Consider the following 26,062-nt stretch of genomic DNA (forward strand, 5'->3'; position numbering starts at 1 on the left):
GATCCTGCTGTATCAGGGTTCTCATGACTCTAGTCACAGGAAATGTAACATTTTCTTTTATTAGTCAATCAGGTGCAGCTCTATTACTGATAACTTTGAGGCCTCCAACCAAAATTCACTTTCTGCATGGGGCCTCAGCAGGATACTTCCAGCTTTGGTATTCATTAGGCTTAATCCTGATTTATGAGCCAAATGTTGTTCTGCACTGTTTCAGTGGATTTTGAATTTGTAGTTTAGCCAAACACATTTTCCCTGAGTAGTATGGACTTTTGTTATGATGTAAAAACGGCCTTCACAACCGTCAGATTGGCTTAGCTGAACCTGCTTTGAGAGAATGTTTGTATTTCAGTGGGGTCTGCTGAAGGCATACACCTGCGTTTCAGGACAAAGGGAAACAGACGTGCATTTTTCTAGATCTGATGGTTTTACATTCAGGTTTTCTAAGCGTGGAATCTGATGATTAGCATCTGATCAAACATTTTATATTTACAGGAGGTGGAATTTGCTTCAGTTTTGCAGGATACAGATATGGGCAGGGTTTTATTTCCCTGCCTCTTCCGCTTGCAGATGAAGGTGTTTCTGTTGTCACACTTGAATGTAAATCAATTAACAACGAAGTGCACTGAGCAGGTTGTGGTCAGTACTTAAACCATGGCCTTAAGTACACAGAAAACAGAATAAGGCCTTCGTATTTCCAAGCAGGTTCTTGGTGAGGCTGCGCCAGCTGTACAGATGGATGAGATCATGATTGTGTTCAATGAAATAAGTGCTAATGTCCATATCTCACAATTCTGTGAAGTGTAAGAGCTTTACAGCTGTCATATTTAATGTCATTTAAATGATGTATGTTTTAGAAAACAGCAAAAGAAAGAAATATGTAATAAAAAAGACATTATTAATAGCAGGAGACAGATAATTGGAACTACGTATGTGAACTCTTAAGAGATTCACTATAGTTTCCTCTTCAAAAACCTTATACCAGCTCTGCCAGACTAAGATGGCATACATGTCCATCAGAAAAGTGTGATGGACTTGGTGCTGGACAAGGGGCTCTGCAAGCAGTGCAAAAGACAAAGAAGAAATTGTTCCTTGAAGGGTTCATTATCTGTACAGGTTATGGACAGTGAGCAGAAGGGAAGTTGAGTGTTCCCCTAGAAGCAATGATTTATTTTAACAATTAATTAGTTTACCTTATTAATTAGGTCCGGTGCTCATCTTCCTCACGCACGCAAATATCATTTCTATGTAATGAGAGCAAAAGTAAATAAATAAATAAGAAATAGCCACACAAAAAAGCCCCAAACCATCCAACCAACCCCCCTCCAAGAGCCCCACCCATGGAGGGTGAGGGAGAATGACTGGCACTGTGTGCTTTGGGCAAGGCATACTGCCAGTCACTGCCGTACCAGGGATGACATTACTTTAATGCTTTCTGAAAACCATCCTTGGGAATGAGGGGGAATGTGTGGATGCTTGCAGGTATTTACCTCTGTTTTCTTATATGCTCTGTACATTCAGACATTGAGCTTATAACTTAAGCCCACAGTCTTGCGTGGAATTGAGTGTGTAAGGGACACAACAGCAGCCCCACTGCTTTTCCACTCTGATCGCAGAAGATGAACGAGTGTTTCTAGGACTTGTAAACGTGATGTCAGATTACCTTTTGTGTTTAGGGATATACAGAGCAAGTGATGAGGAAGCGATCAGAGTTAGGAGAAAGTAAACGCAGGCGAGCAGCGCTGAATCAGCATTTAAATTAGGAAAACTCTATTGGAATCGCAGGGCCAAACTTTTTGATGTGATCTGCGGCTAACACCGGTGTGGGGAGGGCAATGTCCGTGTCCTGGTGGCCCGGGGGCAGCGTCGTGCGGTGCCCAGGGGCCGCTCCGTGCCCGCGCCGTCCCTTTGGCCGCCGTCCTCGCAGCCGACGTTCAGCAGAGGGCACTCTGTTCCTAACGATGGAGGAGGCGCTCCCCGTCGCTGGTGAGAAACCTCAACACGCTGGAAAAGTTTCCAGCGCAACATATTTGAACAAACTCTTCATCGGTTATGTTTAGTTCGCTGGAGCGTATTTTTAACTTCGGTGGCAGGGATAATAGCCCTTTTACTGCGTGTTGCTCTTAGACTCGACGAAAGCTCGGGACGTCAGTGGAAGCCGTAGAGCAAAGGTAGAGGATTTTACCCCGATACTGCTTAGCGACTGAGGGGGAAGGCGAGCGGAGCTGTCGGATGAGACGACTTGTCAGATTTACAGTAGGAAACCTAAAAATATCGCGGAGGGCAGCGCGATTAAAGACCTCCTCGGCGTGCGAGCAGATTTGCAGCTGTATTGTCAGAGCTGCTCGGAGATGAGACACGGGACGGTTGTGGTTTTGGAAGCCGCTTCGCTTCAGTTTCGGGGGCTGACTTCACGGTAGCTTTCGCCCCTCGGGGGAGGACGAATCTCCCGGTTCTGAGCCGCCGGAACCAGCGTCTCCGCAGCCGGGGGGAGCCGGGCCCCGCTGGCCGCCCGCCCGCTCGCTCTTGCCCGGGGAGGCCGCGCGCGGCGGCGGCGGGAGGGCTGCGGGCAGCGGCCCCGCTCCGCAGGTGGAGGCGCCCGGGCGCTTCTCGCCGGGGCCGGGCTGCGGCGGGCGGGGGCGGCCCGCTGCCAGCAACTGTAGGACGTCGGTGAGCGGGCGGCGGTGGGCTGGAGCCTGGAGTGAGGGAGGGGCCGCCGCTCGCGATGCGGGATGCTGTACTCCCGGTGCCGTGACGGGCAAGGCTCTCCCCCGACCTGCGAGCGGGAAAGAGGCGCCGGCACAGCCGCTCCCCTCCGACCCCGGCCCCGGTGAGCGCTGCGCTCCGCTCGGCGCCGCTTCTGGTGGGTGAGCCCGGGGGCAGCGGGCGGCTGCCGGACCACGGGCACTGCGGGAGCAGCCGGGCGGGCAGCGCGGCCGGGTCGGGGAGCCCCGGGAGAGCCCGGGCACCTGCAGGGAACCCGAGTGCGGGGTGTTGGGCTGGATCTTGGCAGTGCCTAGCGGGGGGAGAAACCTTCCTTCTCTAACACATGGGAGGCTGAAACTTTTGAACGACCAAAGCATCCAGGAGCATGGAAGGTTGGAAGTAGGTGGGTGGGAAGGGGGTCTTTTCTCTCTCCTCTCCCACTTTACCTCTGTAAGGAATCTTAATTATGTTTAGCCGACAGGTGCAAGGGTGGTTCAGGTAGCTGCTTTTCTTTTGGGACACATGATATTTTAGAAAGGACATGTCTATGATTTCGATTTTGAAGGAAATATCTGTATTCACTGTGAGTTCTTGTAAAAAAATAGCAGTGGAGGGTGAGGGGAGGGAGGGGAGGGAGGGGAGGGCTGTCTGTGTACATGTGTTAGGGGTGTGTGGAACTTGCACTGTTCAGTAATGGTGGTAAGTAATAGGCTGAGGCAAGAAGATGCACTGAGAACTACCAGAATTATCAGAATGGTTGCATGTTTATTTTTTTCTTGTAAGAAGTTTGAAAATGAAGTTTTTAGTAAGAGTGCCTGGCAGTTAATTGTTGGCCCTGCAAGTGGTGAGGCTCCTTATACTGGTAATTTCCTCCTCTGTCTCTGGGCTTTCAAGGCGGCACAAATGACTGCTGAGGCCCTAGGGCTGTGCTCTCAGCTCTGAATGGGCGAAAGTGAGAGGGCCAGGCGGGAGGGGCCGATTTGATAGATTGACTTGCATGCGGGAGTCGATCAAACTCGCCCCCTGTCGCCTGCTTCCCCAGACCTTCCCTCGTCTTCTCCCTGCTTCTGTTCCCTAATTGGAACTACATCACCCTGCAGGCTGTGCTCATGGCATGCGCTGCTAGTCTGCTCCGCTGGCCAGCACAAACGCCGGTGTTTGTATTGCCGTTTTTTCCAAAGGCTGGCTCCATCCCTTTACCTAGTTTGCTTTAGTCATTGAAATCCTGGCGCAGCCCACTCGGTTTTGTTTGTAACTTGAAACAATTTCTCTCAGCAGAGTTCCAGGGCAGGAGGATGGCCAGCCGTAAAGGTGCTGGGCTTTTCTGGGAGGTCATTTGGCTTGCTATTGCTGTCTACGCTCATCTCCAGGTAGGTGATGACCTGTTGCTGTTGCTGTGCTTGGTATTTTTTAGGTGATCTTGCCACAGACCTTCAGATAATGTCATTTAAACCCTCCTGCTGAAGTATCTGCGTTGTAAATGAAAAGTTCCCAGTGAAAATGGGATCAAGGCTTTCCTGTCACCAAAGTTAATTTTAAAGACATCCATATGGGAAATTCATATTTTCTCTCTTTGTAGTAATACTGTACCTGACCCAACTATGTGGGGACCAAAGGGAGATCTTGCCAGATGTATAATGCCTGGGGTCTCTCAAGGCAACACAGCTGCCCTTGGCCCATGGGAGATTTAGCACCTGATAAACGTTAAGATACCGTAAGTGACAAGGGTTATATAAATACCTGTATAGAAGAAACATGTAAAGCAGTTGGAAGTCAGTGAGTATCTTGGGAGGAGGGAGGTCCAGAAAGGTCTTTCCTTCAAGTGTTCAATGAATACAGGAACCATGGAGGAAAGCTGTAGCTGCCAACTGATCTATTGCCTGGCATATGAGCCTAATCAGTTCCAAGAAGTGAGTATTTCGAGAAATATGGTGTGCTGGCATGTGGCAGAGATGTTGTTACTCTGTCATCCCCTATAGTGATAGTTCCCACAGTACGAAACATTTCAAGGATTATTCTGTCTTACGTGCTCCAGAATCGAGAAATATTTAGAAAACAACAAAAAAACTGGAGATATTTTTGAAATAAATAGTATCAGTCTTTGAAATATTATGATAGTTTTTACAAGATAAGTCTTGGCTATGCAGAAATTCATTGATGCTATTTTATCATTGTGTACTGTTTGTACTATTGCAATACTAAGAAATGTAGGGTTCAAACTGGAACATAGTGCACTGGTCAGTATTGAAATATACATCCCAAATAATTCTGAAACAAAGGCTGATACAGCAGGCAAAAGAAAATTAAAAAGGAATATGATGAAATAAGGAGGGTAATGCTGGCCAGCTCAGTAAGTTATGATGCAAGTGTGATGGACTCAAGTATAAGGCAGTGGGTATAAGCTGTGCTACTGACTTGCAGCACGAGTGCAGTGTGTGCAGAGTTGTTTGGTAGTTACTTGTTGATGAGCACATCCTGTAGCACACAGTAGTTGCCCACAGGAACAATACAGCTAGCCTTGAAAGTAAACCGGTTTACTTGAGTAAAGGACTTGTCATAAGAGGAAAAGCTATTGGGTCCTTTAATAACAGAACAGTTAAAGAGTGCACACGGTGTGTGTCCAGGTAGATAGGAGAACAGTGGGGTCTCTTTTTTTCGCTCACTTCTGTAAATGCAAAACATTTACTGTTTTTATGTGCCTATTCTGTTTGTGTTTTTGTGCGCAAGAAGTTGAATGATATTGTAATAACCAGCCCTATAAAATGAAGTAGTGTGAAGTTCACTTAACCGTTCTGTGTAAGATGAGAATAGAAAATACAGGGAAAGGAAATGTCAGCTTTGTGTTTGGGCCTTTTGGTTTTGAGGAGATCAGTTTTTCTTTTATAATACATTTCTTTCATATTTTTTCTTATTGCAGCACTGGAACCAGTAGAGGCATAGTTTCTTCCTCTCCATAAGCGGTTTGGCATAGCTTCACTTGTCTCCTTATAAAAAAAACTACCCAAACACGCTGTAGTAATCAATAGACCATTGTGAGTAATTTTATGAATATTTCAGTCCAGGTCAAATAATTTTGTCTTGATAGTCCCTTTAATTATTTTAAGGCATTTGGCATATTTGAGCCATTAGCACTTAACTGCAATCTCGCAGAAGTCCCCTCTCCTCATCTCAATTTTAGTTACATTAAAGATATTTCATATTATTTAAACATAACATTTTTGGTATTCAATAATCAGTAATTCTTTAATTGGTTGCTTGGGGCCATACTATATGGACCACACACAGCTGTCCTACCCTAATGTTGTACCATAGCTTCTACTTGTATTGTTTTTGGCTATTAAAGTGCTTATGTCTGGAGCTAATCAATTAGGAACAATTGGATGCTGGGCAAGGTCACAAGTCTGTGTCATGTCACTTATGTGCAATTGATTAATTTCATCCTGCTTAAGGCAGGTACAGAATAAAATAATAACCATTTAAAAAGAATGTGGTGGAAATGTGGTATGAATGTAATGCAAAGAAAACTTTAACATGAGAAGTTGTGAAAAAGAGGTAGCTATTACTGAGAAGAAGTGGAAGTGAACTTTGGTTGTACGATCCGTTCTGATTCTTCAGTAATGTGGTAACATGCATAGCACAGTGTTTAGCTGGGCTCCAGTCTGACCTCAGAACTTATGGATATGCAGTGTCTCAAGTTCAGGACAAAACCTTTTTTTAAGGGTGGCTATACCAGCAGGTGAGTCAGATTTCATAGGATAACCAGCAAACAGTTTACTGTTGAGCCCTGCTCAGCTGCTAGTTTGTTAAAACTACTCTGAAAGCAAGAGCAGGGGCATAAATTTGACTCAGGAAGAGATCACTTACAAGCTAGCCTTGGTTGTGATCTTCTGCAGACGCAGGGCTTCCTTTTCCTGGCCTCGCCATAGAAGTGAAATGAATGGAACTACATTAGCCTAAAGCCAATAGTGACCCATGCAAATGATGTCTGTGGGACTGTCTTAGAATAAAAAATATATAAGGCAGCAGTATCAGCAACACAGAACAATTCACAGCTTCTCTAGATTTAAATGATGAATCCATCCAAGGCAGTTATTATATTCCACAGATTATATGTATTTGTGAACATCAGCAAACTGTATCCTTGCTCTGTGGTTTAACTGTTCATGTTTGTTTACTACTAAATCTGGTGTAAGAGGCTACTTACTGTTCTTACAGCAGGTGAGCTATCAGAAATAAATAATAAATGAAGTATTTAAGCCCAAAAATGTTAAGTAATCTATTGAGAAGATAGGCTATACACTGGTGTGGGGGCACAGCTGTGTAATGGCCTGATGATTGAGCACCTGGTGAAGGGGGTGGGCTGGCCCAGGAAGCCCAGGTGCAAGCAATACACCTGCTCTTCTCACCCGACCAGTGCCAAGGTTCACCCCTCCTTGGGCTCATTTAAGGGCTAGTCTCCGAAGGGAGAATATCTCCTGGATGAAGGCTAGTTTCTGAGAAGGGGCGTTCTATACCTTGAGATCCTCACCACCAGCTGGGTGAGTCAACCTTTTTCTGTGTGTTATTTTTGATACTCCTAATGATGCTTTGCTTGGTGTTGTAAAGAACTCATTGGAAGTGGTTTCACTGCTTCCAAGGAGCAATGATTGGTAATTGAAAACACAGTGTGTTCACCCTGGTACCTGCTCCCTTCTGTTTTATTACCCCATTCAGTTAGATGCTGTTTTATGTTATGAAATACATTCCTGCATGTCTGATGTTCTTACTAATGAATTAATGTCAGCAAGAAGTGGTTGCTAGTAGAATGATATGGGCAAGATATATATCATCAAGGATTTTGCACGTGGGCTTACTTTGCGTTTGTTCTCTCCCGTATTTTTAAATTTGGACTTAAGTTCCTGGAGCTGCTAGTTAAATCCTGTACGTGTTGGTCCATCTCATCTCCAAAGACCATGGGATTGCCAGGGTCTGAGGAGGGTATAATAGACTGTGTCTGGGTATTCATGAAGAATTAGTTCTGGATTTCTCTGGAAGGGCAAGTTTCATAGGTCATATTCAACAGAATGATGGTTGCTCACATGAGTCCGCAATCCTTGCTTGTTATGTTCGTTGGTTTTTCTTTTTCTGACTATCTATGATGTTTTGGATCTGTAGAAGATATACCTGCTGAAATCAGTATCTTATTAAAAACATTTCTGCCATAGCCTATCTTCCAAAAACTACTAGCATAGCAAATGACTTTAAGGTTGAGATTTTTGAGGCCAAAAATCTGATGTCTGTTATATGACATAGTAGACTTAGAGACTGTCGTTGCAGAAAACCTTTGGAATGTTGTTTTACAGTCACTAATGTGTTACACATCAACATCAGAAAACATTAATTTACATGCCATACAATAGAAAGTATTTTTAAATCTCCAGTATCTTTAATAAATATATGTATATATCAGGACATGATTTGGAAATCTGGAGTTAAATTTGAGTAAGTTTCCTTTTTTCTTTCTTTTTTTTTTTATTGCAACTCTGCACACATTTGGAGTTTTGTTATCAATCTCGGTAGGTCTGTGGTTTTACTCCTTGTTGGAAGGCTGAAATACCTCTATTGCAGGCAAATAACACTTCTGAGACTCTGCAGTATTCTGACAATATTTTTATTGACAAGAGTGTAACTCAGTGACAGCGTTCTCAGAAAACACAAAAGTTCCTTAACTCATTTTGACTTTGTGACTAATAATGATTGCTCAGCCTGTGGTCATAGAGTCTGAACTGTGATTATTCCTACTTTCAGTCCAAGTGTTCTACTGGCAAACAATTATTCTGTGACTCAAGTCATAGGACAAAATCATCATAATTGTTTGAGTACTGACTTTGAAGAATATGCTCCTGTTAAAAGCTTCAACTACTATGAAATGTGACCAAAAAACAAGATGATATCAGTGAAAGTCAATTTTATTTCTTTATTTTCATTTTTGGTAACTATTTTTTATTGTTGTGAACATGAATGATGCATACAGTATGAGAAACTTGAGAAAATCGTGCTTTGGTTATTCATCTAAAGCGTAGCTTCAAATAATTCATTCCAATAAGACCAGGGTGGCTTAGTTTCTGTGTCCAGACAGAGTTAAATTCTGTATCTGCATCTTCAGACATGAGTGTTGTTGCTCGCTGATGACAATTTCTGATGAAGTCACTGTAAAATTTGGGTTGAGATTCTCAAGTTGGTTTTATGTAAAGCTACAGCTTGCTAGTTCTTGAAGTTGAACGCTTTTCTAAAAGCTTCAGTGTATGAACAATGTTTGACGACAGCCTGCAACTTAGAATTTTCCTTGGAAAAGTAGTTAGAAAGTGAAGGAATAGCTCTGGGATGATCTCTGGTTTTAGCGGATACTTGAAAACTTAGTCATTCATAATTACTCATTCAGGTCCGCTTGGTGCATCTGGATCCTTCATATTCCTTACCACACTGAGGCATAAACTGCACTGATGGAGCAGTTTTTCAGTGCACCAAATTCTGTTTCTGCCTTTACAGCATTGAAAATGTACGTGGTGGATGTACCGATATTGATTTAAAATCGGAGTCATTTTTATTTGCTTCTAGAACCTGGAAGATCTATGTGTTTGTCTTTATCTGCATTCAAGCCTTCAGAATCTTGAAACTTTTCTTAAAATCCTGTGTGCTCACCTGAATGCAGGAGCTGGGATTTTAGAGAACACCAAATATAGTGTGGCTAGTAAGTATATTCATTACAGTGATAGTGGGAGCAGATTTATAGTTGAGAGTTGTTGAGATACTTAATAACCTATGCTAATTAGAGTCTTGTTGCCATGTACTGCCATACTTCAGTGATCTCAGTGTAATTCTTATTAAGAAGGATCTCAAACCATTTTTGTGTGGTGAAAGTGTAGGTGTGTTTTTGAAATGCAGTTTGCTAGTGAGAACTCTAGGGAGACAAGAGTTGTGCAGCCAGAAGTGGAAGAAGAGAAGCAAACAGCTTGTGGAAAGAAAGTTCAGGCTTTAATCAGTCTAGATTTGGCCCTAGTTTGATTTCTGTGTGCAGATGAACATCAGATCAACTTTCTGTTGAAGTTTCACCAGTCTTTAATCTCAGTATTTATTTGTCTGCCTGGCTTTTTATCCTGAAAAACATTCTAAAACAAGGGAAATATGTTTATAGACTAAACTTTTCAGTATTGTCTTAATTTCAGATGCACTTTCCCAACTTCTGCTATGGTACATCTGGAATGCCCTTCCTCTCATTCCTGGATCTCTTGAAGAGCTTGTCAAATTTGTACATGCACATTAAAAAAGGAAAACTTGCTGTCATGATCAAGACCCACATGGGAACTGTGTTGCATTGCCGTTCTGATATGGTCTCCATACTCGCTTTGTCACTGATAAATAATTCCTTTAGATTTTGAAAGCAAGTTTGTAAAGAACTTTCCTTCCTGCACGAAGAGAACTTTTCTTGATGTCAAATGAAGACTTGTGGGCTGTTGAGTGCTCTTGGATTTAAGGGTTGTATTTTCAAAACTGCCTCACTCCATGGTGACCGTCAACTACATGAGAGTGCTAAATTAGTTGCAAATGGGGTAGTTCTTTCAGAGGGTCTGTGTGATGTGGAACCTTTATTTTGATGACGTTCAGTAAGCTTTGAGCCTTCCTAAGTCAAACACAAATATTGTTAAGTGCTTAGCTGTATTGGTAGGTATTTAACAGGATTTTCAAAGCAAGTTACAGGCTAAATTTCCATTAGCCTGATCAGAACCAGGCACTTAGGTGCCTTAGGCGCTTCTGAAAATCTAGCTAACCATCTGTCTTCATATTTCAACGATTAAACCAAAACTTTCACCCTCAAAACAGTTTCTGAGAGAATAGGATTCTGGTGTGTGAGTTCTAGTACCTGGATGTATAGATACTTGATTAAAATTTTAGAGGTATAAGTAGAAGCATCAAGTGTTGTTAAACGGAGTGTAGTTCCTGAAATTTTGGCTTAATACATCCCTTTCAGACAGCATATTACATAAATTGTTTAGGAACAATGTTATTTCTGTTTCTAATTTTATATTTATTAGATTTAACATCATTATGGAGAGGGAATGAAAACAGTATTCTCAGTCTGTTTTGAGAAATGTGGTTTCCAAGAATTGTCAGTTTGTCATGCTTCTGGATCCACTAGAAACACAGCAAATGCAGTCAGCTCAAATAAATTGTGAAACAATATTAAAAATGCATTTATGACTGCAATTACTAGATTGTTGTTGTATGCTGACTGTTGCCATGGTGGGAGGTCCCAACTGGTTAATGATGCTGCTTCATAGCATAAACAAGTGGAGCATTTGTTTATATGTGGAAACATGTATTTCTGTTTTTATGCGATGCTTTTTTCTGTCATCAGGTTTTTTTTTGCCAAAAATCTACGCTGCTTAAAATTTATAGGATACAGTCTTTTGTCAGTGCATGCAAGCAGAACAGAGTATCATTATAATTTATGCAGAAGAAACTGAGGAGATTCTCTCTGAACGTGCAGATACAGAGAACAGAGCTTTGCTTAATGAACTACCTTTCGGTGTCTGAGAATGAAGGTAACGTGGGCACACTTGCACTGCCACAGAATGCCAGGAGAACGTGACTGCATTCTTGCAGGCTCAGTTTGTTCCTTCAGAAGGAAATTCCTTCCTTCAGAAGGCTGCAGAACCCAGCTTTGGAGAAATAAGGGTAATGCAAGTCATGGTTCTGATGCATTCAGATAAATCTCTTCCAGTGGGAGTTGTCCTTTTGTCCCAGCTACTGCAGCCTCTTGATGGTGTAACAGTGGTGTGGAAGCAAAAGGCTAAACAAGCTCACTGCTCTCTGTGGATACATAACAAATAAAATATGCTAAGATATGATTTGGCTTCCTCTCTTGAGAGTCTCCTTTCATTAGATGTTTTCAAAGTCTCATTATTCATTTGGTGTTTTGTTTTCTTGAGTCTCCAAATAGTTTTAAACTGCTCCCTGGTTGAATAACGTGAACATTGGCTGGAAAAAAACAATACTGTAGTAGTGTCTTGAGTATTGCCTGCTTACTAAATGATGTCCTGGTTGGAAACTGCCAGTACATCCAGCAAATAACTGGTCTTTTTCAACTGATCTCATCAAAACTTCTGTTAGCAAGCTGAGGAGGGAATATATCCATCCTTGAAGAGATGCGCTGCGTGCTATGTAGGGATTTGACTACTGCCACTAACTGATGAGACTGTTTGAATGGACTCTGCTTTTATGCACCTGATTCTATGGCTCTGTTTGTATGATTGTAAGGTGCTTTCTGTGAAGAACCATTACTTTTCCTCTAGAACTGTGATTCCCAGGTATGTCTCTTCATGGAACTGCTAGCTCAGAGCTTGTCAATAATCAAAAATGTAAATTCTGCATTAGGAAACGCTATGAGGGGACGATGGAAAAGAAAGCAAAGAGTGTTATGTTCTCATTGTGTTAATTCTTGGTGTGCACACGTTTCAGCTCAGTATACAGTTCTGATCCTTTTATGAACAGGGTTGAACATCTAGGCAGGGATCAGCTGGTGACTTGTTTCTTCCAGCATAACAACTGGGTGCTGTTAACTGGAAATTAACGGGAACTACGTTCAAAACAACAGGGAGAGATTGTCCTTTATGTCATGGTCTTTGGTACTGTTTGGCAGGGATTTTCTTAAGTAGCAGGAATTCAGAGGAAGACAGGGAAGCACTTGGAAGAGCTGCTCAGTATTAAAGAATAGACAAGCCGTGTCAGGCTAAAGAAGAGATCCAATTCCAGGGAAGTACTCCAGCGAAGTATAATATGTACTTGCCGTGTCTGTGCCTTTCTCTGGTATCTGCTTACAGTGACTGTTGGAAGCGGATGGTCTAGTATGAATCCTTAGTCCAAACTAGTCCAGCTGCTCTTATGCCATCTTGATGTTCCTTGGTGTTCTGCTTGCAGGCCACTGAACTGGAAGCTAGAACCCACTGCTGTCATCACTTGTGAATTGTCATTTAGAAAATAAATATATTCTCCATCTTGAGGTGTATCTGAAGGTATAGCCTTGACAAAAAAGGAGGTAGCTGCATTCTGAGCTTCTCCTGCATCTGGCTGGAATATAGTTTATTTTGGCTTTACTTTTTTTTTTTTTTTTGTAATGAAATTTTAATGTCTCTGGCATGTCTTCAAAATTCTCCTTTAAAAAAAAGTTCCAAAACTTAAATTTACATCATCTTAATTGATGGCTGTAGTAGTTTCTTGTTTTTAAACAAACACTAGCATTTTCTTGAGCAAGATAAATAGAGCGATGTCTTCTGATACTTTACTAAATAAGGCTTGGCTTGAATTCTGCTTTCATTATGTGATAAGTCCTTCCATTAGACACAAATATTCCAGGCATTTTCTCCAAATGAGTGAGCACTTGCCTTCACCCCAGTGTGAAATTGTGCACCCAAATGTATTTCTCATTTCCCCTTCCTCCCTCTTTCAGTTAAACTTGGAACACAATAGGTTGGTTAAAACCATACAAAAACATACAGAATGCCATCTTAATGTATGGCTTCTTACCATGTAGCTGTTTATCTTCTGCTAGGAGGAAACTATAAATGAATTTTTAATGCCAGGGGCTAGGCTTAAAATGCCATTACTTATCCAGTGGGAATAGATTTGAAAATTAGTAAGCAATTAGATCAGTAGGCACATACATTTTATTTAATGTTGCAAGTCTCAGGGGCCTTTCAAAGATCCTTTTAGCATCACCTGTTCTTAGCTTGCAATCTTTTAAATCTTTACGTAGTCATAGATAGCAGCGTTACATGGAAAATTTCTGTATATTTTTAATTTTTGTATGTGAGCTGAATTCTTATTTTTTAAAAAAGAGCTTCCATGATTTCTGCAAAGGCAACAGAGATGTCCTGGGAATGGTAAGCTTTTCTTGGAGGAAACTTCTTCCTGTAGATAACCATCTTGAGAAGGGCCCTAGCTGGGATAACAGGACATGTGGGCCTTGTTCTGATCTTTTGAACTTCCTTGAATTATATGCTTAGCAAACATCAATGATGTATTTGTTTATAATTGCTTATTTTTCTTGCTGAATTTAGACCTCTGTGAGCTATCTATCGTGTCGCATAGAAACTACTATTTAGGAATTGGAAAAATGTAAGAATTGTAGGCTTCTTTATAACTTCAAACATTAAGCCTCCCATGAGGACACTGAAGGAAGGACCTTGTCATCTTCAGCTTCACTATTGTGAGTGTCCCATCATTCCTTGTCTGCCAAAAATTCTCATTGATTTATTCAGTGGTGTACTATGAGGACTTGCCTAAAACCTCAGTTCTGGAATGAAATCCATCCTGGGGAGCCCTGTGGACTTCATTAGGTTACTGTGCCACAACTGAGACCTGATTTTGTAAAACTTATCTAAGGCTTTCCAGTTGAACAGTGTGACGTTCTGCATTTGAGTAACAGTGCCAGTGAAGGCTGCAGGCACTTTCCCTGAGACATCAGTGGGAGCTTTTCCTGATTAAGTCCTGCCCATAGGAAGAAAAATGGGGCTGTATTTCATTAGTGCTCATGAGCTGGTTATCATACTTCCTGTGGTGTGGTGTGAATCATTTTGTCTCTTCATGTGACTGCAAAGGACAGCTGGCATTTAAAGCTGTGTCTGCAGCTGTTACTTTTCTTGAAAATTGGCTGTATTTGTCCCTTTGGTGGGAGGAAAAGGAGAATCAAAACGATTTTCTTCTTGCTTATAAATCTTGCATAATTTAAGGTGATTTCCTTTTTTTTTTTTTGTTTGTGTGTAAGGTTTTTATTGTGTCATCGAAGAGCATTTTATTAGGGGTTTCAGACCATCCCTGTTGGCAGGAATTTCTCTGAACTACTGCAGAGGGAAACATCAAAACTATTCCTTAGAGCAAACACTATTTTTCAAGAAGAATTGAAGCAGAACAGGGAAATCCACTTTTTGAAATTCAGTGTGGCATTTTGCCAGATTTAATATATTTGAGAGATTCCTTTGAACCTGTTAAGGGATTGCACTTTCCACTGCATGGTGCAGGTCTGCTAATGAACAAAAAGAGAAACACAAGCACATCATAAATAAGGAAGATATGATAGAGAGTTGATTTCTGCATGTGGCATTTTGCCTGTGCATATGAAAATTGACATCATGGTGTTGGAATGTTGACCATGTTTTGCATTTTGCTAGCTGCTTTTACTGGAAAGCATGTGTTTCAAAGGGAGTTTTCAATTTTTATAAGATTTTTGCCTCCATAATAACCTGGTCTTATTTTGAATGTAGACTTCAACTATGAAGAAAATTTCTCTTGTGAAGTTAGAGATTCCTTTTGCACAAAACATGAGTGAATTATACAAACTTTACTAAGTTAGGGTGTGTGCCTAGGTTGGAATAGTTGAAACTAAGATTTAGGATCTGCTGTTACCACTCAGCATTTCCTTGGTTGAGGAGAACCTTACTGTGAGAATAAAGAAACTGAGAGGAACTCTTAAAAGTAACTGCGTAAGTGTGGTGAAAGCATACTTGGTTGCACAGAACTGATCCTGAGTGGGATTTTCACTACTGTGCTTTCTTAGCTTCACATGGGTCTGTGAAGGAAGGAAGCTAAAAAGAGAAGACAGGCTGGCAGCAATAAAAAAATGGCACTAACCCTTTATCTTGACAATAATCACCTACGCAAAACAGACCTCATTCAATGAGGTTGTCTTTCAGTAAAGGGTTGGCCTCTCTTCCATCTTCAGAACTCAACTCATATACCTGAAGTTTCCGGGTTACTTACTCTGTAGAATGTTGGCAATCCAAGCTTCCCATGTCATCAAGTCTATCCAGCCTCCAGAGTGGAGCTTCCTGGTACAACATCCTCGCACTTGCCGATTCTTCCCCACCCGATATCAGACCATTCCAAATGTTGTGGGCTCATTCTGTGCTACTGAAGCATCTTACTAAGTGTTACAATCATACAATTCCTCAAATGATATGGAGTAGGCCCTGTTCCATCAGTCTGTCTTTGTGTGAAGGTATAAAACTCTAGGTGATATTTTCAGTTTCCAAGATCAAAGGATTTGAGAGTTAGACATCTTTATTATTATGAGGAATTACACCTGCATCTTTACAGTAAATCAAAAGTGGACTATAGCTGGTACCTGTTAAATAATAAATGCCTTTGTCTGTGGGGAAAAAAAACCTAACTAGAATATTTTAAAAAGAGCAATTAAACATGTAAAAAGGTGTTTCCCCTTTTCAGGTGGTGGTATACAATGCTGCAAGCTTCAACTTACAGCTATAAAGCAGGTATATACCTTGTTCTGTAGGTATATTTGGAAATATGTGCATGCATAAAATAGGTAAAAGCACTAATAAAGTCTTATAATGTTGTTCTCTGGCAAAATGGGGTTTGGTTGAGGTTTTTGGTTGAGTCAGAACTGCAGGATCCTGAGAATTGTTCTCTGTCAGAGGACTGCTGTATAAAACAACAGACTGATTTACGTTGATGCTATTTTCAGTTGAGAAAGTGGATGCAACCAGATGTTCTTAGATGGTTAATTGGGAGCGTGGCTAAGGAAAAATGATGAATGATGCTTCAAGGATGATGCAGCTTCATGGGCTGAATACTTGCTCTGAGATGTGGCTCGCTGTGACATGATTGGTCTCATAAAATGGGTGGCTGCTTTCTCAATCTGTTCTGTGTGTTGGAACTAGTTGCTTAAAGTAGTTTAAATGGAAGAAAATCCTATTCAGAACTGCATAACTAACTTTAGAGAGGTCAGACACTCTGGAATCTGATATGAGGACTGATAGAGTGGATATGAAATCGAGGTTGGTGTGGATATGTGTGATTTAATGGGTCTCGCTTTCAGAAACTTCAGGAACTCTGAAAACACTTTGTGGGCATATTTCTACTGAGGTTCATGTCTTGTCTGACTTTTGCAGCATTCATGTAGCTCATTTACATCCATTCTTCTATTTCAAGGCTGCCATAGCAGCCTGTGCTGCTGACATGAGCTGTTAATATCTGAGCATCTCTGTTGCAGTAGACATTTCGTTCTGATTATGGGCTGGGGCTGTGCTCAGCTCTTGAAGGAGGTGCTGAAGCAGTGAAGAGCTCTCAGGGAGACCAGTCCATTCCTGGCCTTGATACAGAGGGCATGTACAAGTTCAGGCTCATAGGACTTTAGACCATCTGTTATTTTTCCCATATTTTGTAAATTGAAGATCTCAAACCTTGGCTAATTGGGCTCCCCATTCCTCCCTGCTCCCTCTTTCCTCCCCCCCTCTTTTTTTTTCCTTTGGATAATTATTTTTCATATTTCATAAGAGCACTTAAATCTAAACATCTAACTTCACATCTCAAATGTTGAATCACTCCTGTCACTTTAGGTACCTACAACTTTTAATGTTTATTCCTGGAATCCCATTTCAAGTATAGCAAGTTTTGTGTAAGCTTTATTGTGAGGGGTGAAATTTAAACTTTATTAGGATTAAGTGTTTAATAATATAATTAGCTGCATATGTTGCAAATACAAGCTGCTATGAATAGATCCTCTGTTTAAAAAAAAAGAGCATTTGATATGTTATATATGGATTTAAATCCAATATGTTGTTATCTTTTACTAAAGGAAATTATAAGACGAGATTTACAGAGAAGGGTTTATTCTATTAATTTCTTTAAAACACTTCTCAAACAAAGTTGAGTTTGGTTTCTGTAATTTTACTATGCTTAAAAAGCGTTGTACATAACTTCCTTTGTTCCTTGACTGTTATTCTGAAAATAGTACAACTTTGGCTGTTCTTCATGTATGAGAGGGGAGAAAAAATATTAGCGGTAGTACTAGGTGAATATTTATTTAAGTGGGGTACCCTGTTTTTATATTTGTCCTCTTGCAGCAGACTCAAGGTTTTAAGCGCAATGCTTCTTGTTATATTAGTGGAAAATTTTAATGTGATATTTATATCTAGTAAAGAACTGGGAGAAAGCACAGGAGAGAGAACCTAGCTCACTGCCTCCTGGGAAATAGCAGAATGGGACACGCCACTTTAAAATAGGTATCGAGTTTTGTCTCATCGCTGAAGGAGCAAAAATAGGAGCAGTGCAGCCCTGTATTTTCCCACTCTGCATGAAGTGTTTGACTGATCTGAAATGCTACTGATTGGTTTGGATTCTTATGGCTTTAAAACAAATCAGAATAATTCATTGTTTCTGAATAGCTGTAATGAATAGTTTGGGCGTATTTTGAGATTCAGAGGCCACATTAAATTTTCTTGGCATAGGCATTTTGACTATTAGATTTTATTATTGCCCCATGCTTCCTTTTAATGTATGTAGTGTCATTGTTGAGGATTTGCTTTAGGAGGGAATTGTTTATTTATTTATTTTTTAAGAAATTGATTCTATTTTTAATAGAACAATTTGCAGTCAGACCTTTGCTCTTCTATTAAAGATGGAGTAGCATATAACACGAAGGAAATAGCTGCATTCATCACTAAGAGAGGAAAAGCAGAGGGAAGAAACAAAGTGATTCAGTCATTTTTGTACTGTTTTCTACAAGACAGCAACAAATTTCAGACCTTGTGTGGATGTGTAGGATTCCCTTCAGTCTTTCTTCTAGGAACTATAATAAGCTTATATAAAGGCACAGAATAATTACAGCCCAAGTCAGGCCAGCACACTGTCTTTATTCACTATAATCAGGATAAAAGAATATCTTGGCAAAAACAACTGGGCTCTGAAATAGTGATGTTCTGGACTGATAATTCTAAGTACAGCCAAAGTTTCAGAGAATTACACAGGTTAAGATTTATGTTTGGGTCTTATTTGTTTAAGTTTCATATAATAACATTTTTACTCTGTATAGAATGTGGAGGAAACCAGGCCTTTTAAAAACTGCAAATGAAAACAACTGAATCACTGCCACAGTTAACTTGAGCATGGTGTAATTCTGAGTGAGCTATCTCGCTGTCTACAATTCGTAAAGCAATGGAGAATGTAAAGAGACGTATAAATTTGCAGAATAAGAACACATCAACTGACTCAAGTGCACAGTATTCCGTCCCAGTTGTTTGCAAATTCACTGTGTTGTACAGATTCTCACTAAAGTACTTTTTAGAGTTATGGATGTCTTCAGCCTGAGGAAAAAGTAATAGATACACAGGCAAAAGGAATCCTCTGCAAATTAAATATAAAGGCAGAAGAATTTATTTTCTTGTCTTCGCACAGTCCATTGTTCTTGGATTCTGTCTGTATTTTTAAAAGTTTTAGAATGCTAAAGACAAACATATGAGAATCTGGAACCATGCTAAAGCTTTAGATATTGAGCTGTTAGGGCTGGCCTCTTAGCTCGCATTAGCTTGTACTGGCAAACTAAGAGCTGACTGTGGATAAGAAAATTCAGTGGAGGTTATTGCCACAGATACATCTAAAACTGCTCAGGAATAGCTGAAAAATATTTTATAGGAGCACTGCTTTTCTGTAAATCTTCAAAATTAAACTATGATGTCAAGAATTCAGTTTAACCTCATGTGTACATGGTGGCAGTGAAAGAGAAGCTGCTGGATATGTAATAATAGGTGGGTTTGCACTACTGGTTACAGAAATCAGGCACGTACAAAGAACTCTGCATTTGCCATTGCTGTTTTTAGAAGTAGCAAGCTGAATATCTCATGTCCTATAAGAGGAATGGCAGCCTTTCAGAAGACAAGGTCAAGTGGACAAATGAAGATTATGTGTACTCGGGTAAATTCAATAAATCTGCTTTTGAAAAGCTGTTTACACATGAGCTCCTACTTCTGAGAAAAATAGTACTGTTTACAACTGAATTGCTGAAACAGTGGAGGCTGAAGCACCCGCCTACCAGATGTGTATGCCAGAGCTAATTTCTCATTTTATGTGCAAGACAGATACATTAACAGAGACCTAAATAGTACCAGCAGCAACTGTGAAGGTCAATCCCTCCAGAAATTGGTCAAGGTAGCAGCTTGATTAGGGCTTTCACTTAATGTTCAGTTGCCTCTAATTTTTGAGGTGCTAGTAGATCCAATGAAATGCCAGTAACTAAGCCCACTCTGAAAACTGATCACTCCTGCAATTGGGTTTTTCAAACTGCTAGAAAAAGTTTGTCTTGCTAGCCATCTGTTATGCCATCATAAACTTCAGCGTGGTGTTCTGAAGGAGTACAGTTGTTCTGTTAAATTTCCCGTAGAAAGATAATCGTTATTGGAAAACAATGTTTGACTTATGACATGTCTCAATTCATCTGTCTTGGGAGCTATCCATTGTACGTACACATCTGCTCCTGCACACCCACACAGGATGGGAAGATATTCCTCCACAGGAAGGTCTTCCGTTCCCCTCAGTATGCAGGTGGTATGTATTGGCAAATCGCATATTGTGGATATGGTAGCCAAGTTCCCAGAGTAATGCACGCATAGTGAAGCAATTCACTCAGCATCAGCTGCTCAAATGAGAATACAAGATGGATGACTAAGAGCTTAATCACATGACCTATCTTTCAATGTGATACGTATTTTTCACTTGTTCTTGCTACTGGTTACACTCAAAATTGAGGAACTGACAGTTAGAGGCTGTTAGTGAGAAGTCGTAGTGAAGATGCATAGTACTTAAAAATATTTAATTAAAAAAAACCAAACCAAAGCAACAAAATGCAGTGCATATTAGAGGGCTTCATACTTCTCTTTTAATTCCAAAACATTAGTCATTGTGTTGCCTTTGGATTACAGATGTTATTCAGTTATCTATTCTTCATTTTTATGCTGCCATGTTTATTGAACATCTTTCTGTAATCCTCTGGATTATTTTAAAACTGCTTAATGAAATTTACTTGTCATGGAAGATGAGTGACAAAGTCATAATGTTAAAACTATTCTGATCAAGGCAAACATCCTACTCTGAATTAACTGTTTGTGTTTTCATTTTGTCTGGCTTTCTTAGCTGTGTCTTTTAACATTTCAGCAATTCCAGTGCATCCTGAGGATTTATTCCATTCCTCCCAGGAGTGAATCTGTTTATCTTTTCTCACCTCAGTAATAGCCCTTTCCCCTCTGCCATATCAGTTCTGCAGAATTACTGTCCACATCGTTTAGAAGAACAAAAAAGAATCGTTGAACTAATGACCATTAGTCTTAACATTTGTCTGTGAACGGATGACTGCAGGGCCTGTCATGTGAGCTTTCAATTGATGTTTGTTTTTATTTTTTCTAGCATTAAAACACAGTTATCAAAGTAGTGGCTTATTAGGAAGTGTAAACATGAAATGCTGCCAGTTAATGTTAGCAGAATTGTGACCCAGAAGGGGACAATCTTGAGTTTAATGGTAGGTCTCCTTTCATTCTTAGTCTTTTCATATTTGAAGACTTTGTTTTTATGGGGAGCTTCTGCTTCTTTTGTTACACTGTTTGCTTTCCCTTCATGCATGGACTTTGTTCCAGTCTGCCTTTCCTTTGTTAATGCTGGACAGTGTGCATAGCTCAATACAAAACACAATTAAAACCTTGCCCTGTTTGAGATGCTTTCACTGGCAAGAGAAAACAGAAGACAGAGTACACTTGGAGCACAATTTCTTCCCATCCCCGAAATGATAAAGAGGAAATGAGAATGGGAATGGATCAGGGTAACAGCACTTAGCCTCACTGGACTGAGGGGACAGAGTTCAGCTGAGAAGTAAATGCAAAGCTAAGTAAGTTAAATACAAAACAGCATGGGAATGTGGTTGAAGAAATGAACTGCAGCTTTTGAATAGTGGGTGAGAGTCAGAGAAAGCATTTCAACAGCAAAAGATTTGGTGGGGTTGACCAAGAGCCTGGAATTCTATGGTAAAAAACTCAGTGATAGATGACAAGAACAGAGTTCTAGTAAGATGAAGATAATAATTTCTTAGGGATTACAGAAGTTTTACTAGGAAGTAGCGTGCTTTGCATGGTGGTTGATGTGTCATTGTGCTTTACTGATGGTAAGAACAAAAAGCTCAAAAGCTCTGGGGTATTTGCAAAATGCATTTGAGACTTAGAGACTGCGTGCTGTGAGCAGTTTCTTTTGGGAATTTCTCTTTAAATTCCTACTGAAACAGGTGTGCACATGTGGAAGGCGCTTGGCTGAAAGGCATTCACCTCACGTGCCTTATTAATAGCCTTAAACCAACATTCCTACAGCCAAGCCATGACCATTTAACTGCTTCCTTATTGTGAAAATGTGCCTGGCTGAGTCAATGTGCTGGGCTGCTTAGTCCATAAACCCTGCAAAGGTACTTATTGCAACAGGGAAAGAAGGGTAGATGAAGAATTGGGTTAATATCACCAAAATTATCAGCAGTGGTGGAAAACTAATGGTGGAAAAATCACATTTTCCTCTCCGTGCGTTAGGCACGTTCATATGGTTAGCTGCTCTAAATCATAAGTTGGCCTGAAAGTGAACATCTGGCTGGGGCATTTTCTGCAGTCTAACTTCTTTCAGGCGAGAAAGGATTCATCTATTAGATGTAACATAGGAGAAACAGTTTGATTATTTACACTTTTATTCAGGGTGGTTTGTCTCTGCCACTGGAGTTTTGGGATGTCTTTGAAGATCTGTTAGCAAGATGGCAGCAGGGCTCTCAGTGCTGCTCTGAGTAAAGGTGGGTAAAAAACAGCATCAGCAAAGGCTCTCTTCTTCCATGAGTTGTCAGTACCAGTGGTGTGTTTATAACTATTAGGTCATACATGGGTGATGTTAGATCACTACACACCTCATGAACTGTCTTTTCCCATCCTCACTGAAAAAAAGGGAGGCAAAAACAACAACAAAAAAGAAAACAGAGGGAAACTAAACAGCCCTTGCCCGAAGGTCTGGGGAGGGAACTAGGTGAAGTAATATCCTGAATTTTAACAATATGTTTAAGTAAATGTGAAACCAGCGTACTGATATGTTCCTGTTAAACTGTGACTAAGTCTTTCTCTAAAATGTTTCCTATATTTTTAATAAGTGATGAACTTGCTGCAGAGATTTCCTTCCCACCCAGCTCTGTGGCAGTGCGGTGCAGGAGGTTGTGTCGGTGCACTTGGAATGCACTGGAGGAGTTCTGGCGCCACTGAGATTCTTCTGGGTTTACTTGAGTGATTTCACTCTTTTAATCTGGACGTGCATAAGCCCTTACACAGCCTTATCTATGTGTATTTATTTTTTGGAAGTTGCTGAAGGAGGTCAGCAAACACTGCTGATCAATAAGATTGTTCTCATGTCTTGCGTTTAGTTGCAGTTACTTTTGTGTAGCTGAGTGACCTTTGTTGTGTGCCTAGTTTGTATGTTCTTAGAAGGATTTTTTATGTATTTATGTATTTTGTGCATTTATCCTACAGTAAAATGATTTGACTTGACTCTGAAGAGGAATTTCACCATCTTATTCTTCATAAAGTTTAGTTTTCTTTGTTATCTGGATTATACCTAATTATATGTTATTGAAGAGACTGAGAGTCTTATTCATTGGGAGGTTCTGTGATGATAGATGCTGATTTTTAGAAATCTTTCTATCTTCTTTATCTGTCAAAACTATTTAGTTGCATGCTGTTGCTGTTTCAGTTATACTTCAGTTTTGGACTATTTGATTTTCAGCATAGATGCACAAAATATTCCAGTTCTTTGTGGCTGTGAGTTTGCCTGTGCTTTCCAGGTCTGTTTCTGTTATGAGGATTTGCAATCATTTACAGTAGCAGAGCAAATTCATGTGCTGCGTCTCCCTGTTTAATTCATGACAAGCACCATGCTGTTGCTAATGACAACACTGCATGAGCAGTATGCAATGATGAAAAATTACTGGAGCTAAGGAGGACTATTTTTGGTCTGGATTACTTGCCAGTTTTCCCCTGCCACCTGAATCAGAAGCAGATGTATTGAGACAGGGCAGGGAGAGAGCTCCTTGTCATTAGCTGTGCAAGGTGTGGCAAAGCTTGGGGACACGTGGTAAGGAGTAACTGATCAGCCTGCCCCACGTTACAAAAGACTCTCTTTATATTTGCACTTTGAGTGTCTTTATTTAATATTGAGATGTTTAGTCTCTGAAGTAAATAGTGGCTTAGGATTTTTTTCCCTTAAGTGCTGTGGTTTTAATACCATTCCACTGCCCCACACATTTCCCTTCTTTGTGCTTTCATTATGCAACAGGAATTCTCTTAAAAATCTGGATCTGCCACTAGTTGTAGCAGGTGTTTGGCTTCTGAGTACTAGAGTTCTTTTCCTTACACAGCATATGGATGAGAATTTCGCTGCCCTTAGGCACAATTTCAACTGAAGTATATGAAAAGCATGTTACCGTGTCAGTTCAAATTATATCACTATTAAAGAAAGAACTCTAAAGGAAATTAAATACAAATAATCACACCAACATAACATAACATTAATAACATTAAGGTTATAATTTAAATTAAAGAATCAGGAAAATCTGAGTCGGGGGTCCGGTGTCATTCTTAGCCAGACTCTCCTGAGAGCAGACATTGTAAAAGGCAGATAGTGACAAGTTTGAGTAATGAGATCTCTTATAACACCAGAGCATAGAGGAACTAAGCAGATTTTCTCACTAGGTATAATATACTGCATAGGAACAAAGTATTGTGTGAATTTTTTATCCTACCTTCTCTCACCACTAGCCTATCTGATTACAGTTACCTTATTCCAGTGTGAGACAATGTGCTGGGTCCCATTTTGCCTGCATATTAAGAAGTTGAATTGCTGGGCACTTGCATTACCTTCTTCAATATGCTTCAACCTGCACATAGACAGGTTGGCCACGTTTATCTCAGAGACAGTTCCCTAAATTCTGAACACTGTATTTGTGAGAGTATCACTGTAGTGAAATGAAAACATGGAGACATCTTGCAAGTGCTGTGCAGAGCTGCTCACAAAAAGCATGATCAAGTTTTACCTGATCCAAAATCTTGCTTTATGTTGTTTTCCTGTTTAGAACATTCCTGAATGTCTGCACCTTTCTTACAGCCCGTCTTCAGCGTTAGGGTAGTTATACTGGATGAGGAGGTGAAAAAAATCTGTTGAAGAAGAGTGATGTTGCCCTTGCTCTATTGTTTAGTGCTACTTATTTCACTAGTAGAGGATGAGGTATTTACACCCTATAGCTTACTATAGGCTATTTGGCACAAATGGCCCACGATCATTATTCTTTGATGTTACTACTGAAATATCCTAATGTCTGCAGTGCGTGGTTTGCCAAAGCTATTCAGTCTTTCTTGCCCTCTGTGATAAAAGCTCCTGCTGCTCAGTGAGGAGATTGCATTATATAATTTCTCATTTCATTTTATTCTTTAATCCTTAAGCAATATGACTATCTTCCGTCAGCATGTGTTGCTTTGTAATTCTGCTGCCTCTGACAGTGATCCTACATAACCTAAACTATGTTCCTTTCTTTCCTTTTGTAAATAAATCTCCTATTCCTCAAGGATTATGTTCCAGTCTCCTTCAGTTATGTCACTGAAAGAGACATATGGGCAGAGTGCAGTCACATCCATAGAAAAACAAACAAGGTTTTCTGTTTCCTGCAAAGGAGCCCATTACCTTGGTAGCAACATCTCAGTTGAGCAAGAAAAAAACTCTTTCACGATGTAGTGGTCATGATAAAGGAAGTTTTAACGAAACTTGTGAAAGTAATACTATAAATAGTATATATAATACTATAAATAATAAGGTTATCGTAATTTCCTTGCTATAAACACTTGACAGTATTTTTGTAACATATTTTTTTTCCTATGGAGACCATAAGACCATTAGAAACTTCCAGTGAATGAATGGGAGCTCCATATGAATGTGCTCCAATAAAGCTGAAAGCATTTGATTTATGACAAGAATTTTGCCAATTATTAGGTTAATAAACAAAGAATAAAAGGTAGGCTGGGTTTGGATAGAGTTGAACGTATGGCAAAAGAAGGGATAGCAACTGTTTTTAGAGCCTTCAGTTAACTACATCTGTCTTGCTTGAAAAACTTTAAAAAGATGAATTGATAGAAGTGTTTTCTCACTTCCAGATTTTTTTCACAAGATACTTTCCCTTTCACCATTTTTAGGCATAAAAAACTGTTCTATCAAAATGATTTTCATAGCTTCAACCTAAGAAAAATATAAAAAAACAAAATGATAGCACTTGCTTATCCACTCCCTTGGCCTTCCATGGAACAGCCCCCAGCCAATGAACAGGTGGATTCTTTCTTTACCATTCAAAACTATTGGTATTTTATGTTATAAGCCAACACTTTCAAGATAAGTTGCTAAGCAAGATACTCATATAAAACCAGTAAACAAAAAACAACTGATAAGATTAGTCAGACTGTGTGTTCAGAAGGTACAAGCTCGAGGA

The 26,062-nt window shown here is 40.1% G+C and overlaps 1 protein-coding gene across 1 annotated transcript in view; it reads left to right on the forward strand.

Moving 5' to 3' along the window:
- Window positions 1-3,977: 3,977 nt before the first annotated feature.
- ADAMTSL3 (ADAMTS like 3) overlaps window positions 3,978-26,062 on the forward strand; it is a 173,382-nt gene continuing 151,297 nt past the window's right edge. The window contains exon 1 of the mRNA XM_065733955.1: window positions 3,978-4,073. Coding sequence (XP_065590027.1) covers window positions 3,999-4,073 — 75 coding nt within the window. The 5' untranslated portion in view covers window positions 3,978-3,998. The remainder of the gene's footprint in view (window positions 4,074-26,062) is intronic.

Source organism: Cyrtonyx montezumae, unplaced genomic scaffold (genome assembly GCF_038088225.1).
Source record: "Cyrtonyx montezumae isolate F1298 unplaced genomic scaffold, pur_monq_1.0 scaffold_17, whole genome shotgun sequence".
In the NCBI taxonomy this organism is placed as follows: Eukaryota; Metazoa; Chordata; class Aves; order Galliformes; family Odontophoridae; genus Cyrtonyx; species Cyrtonyx montezumae.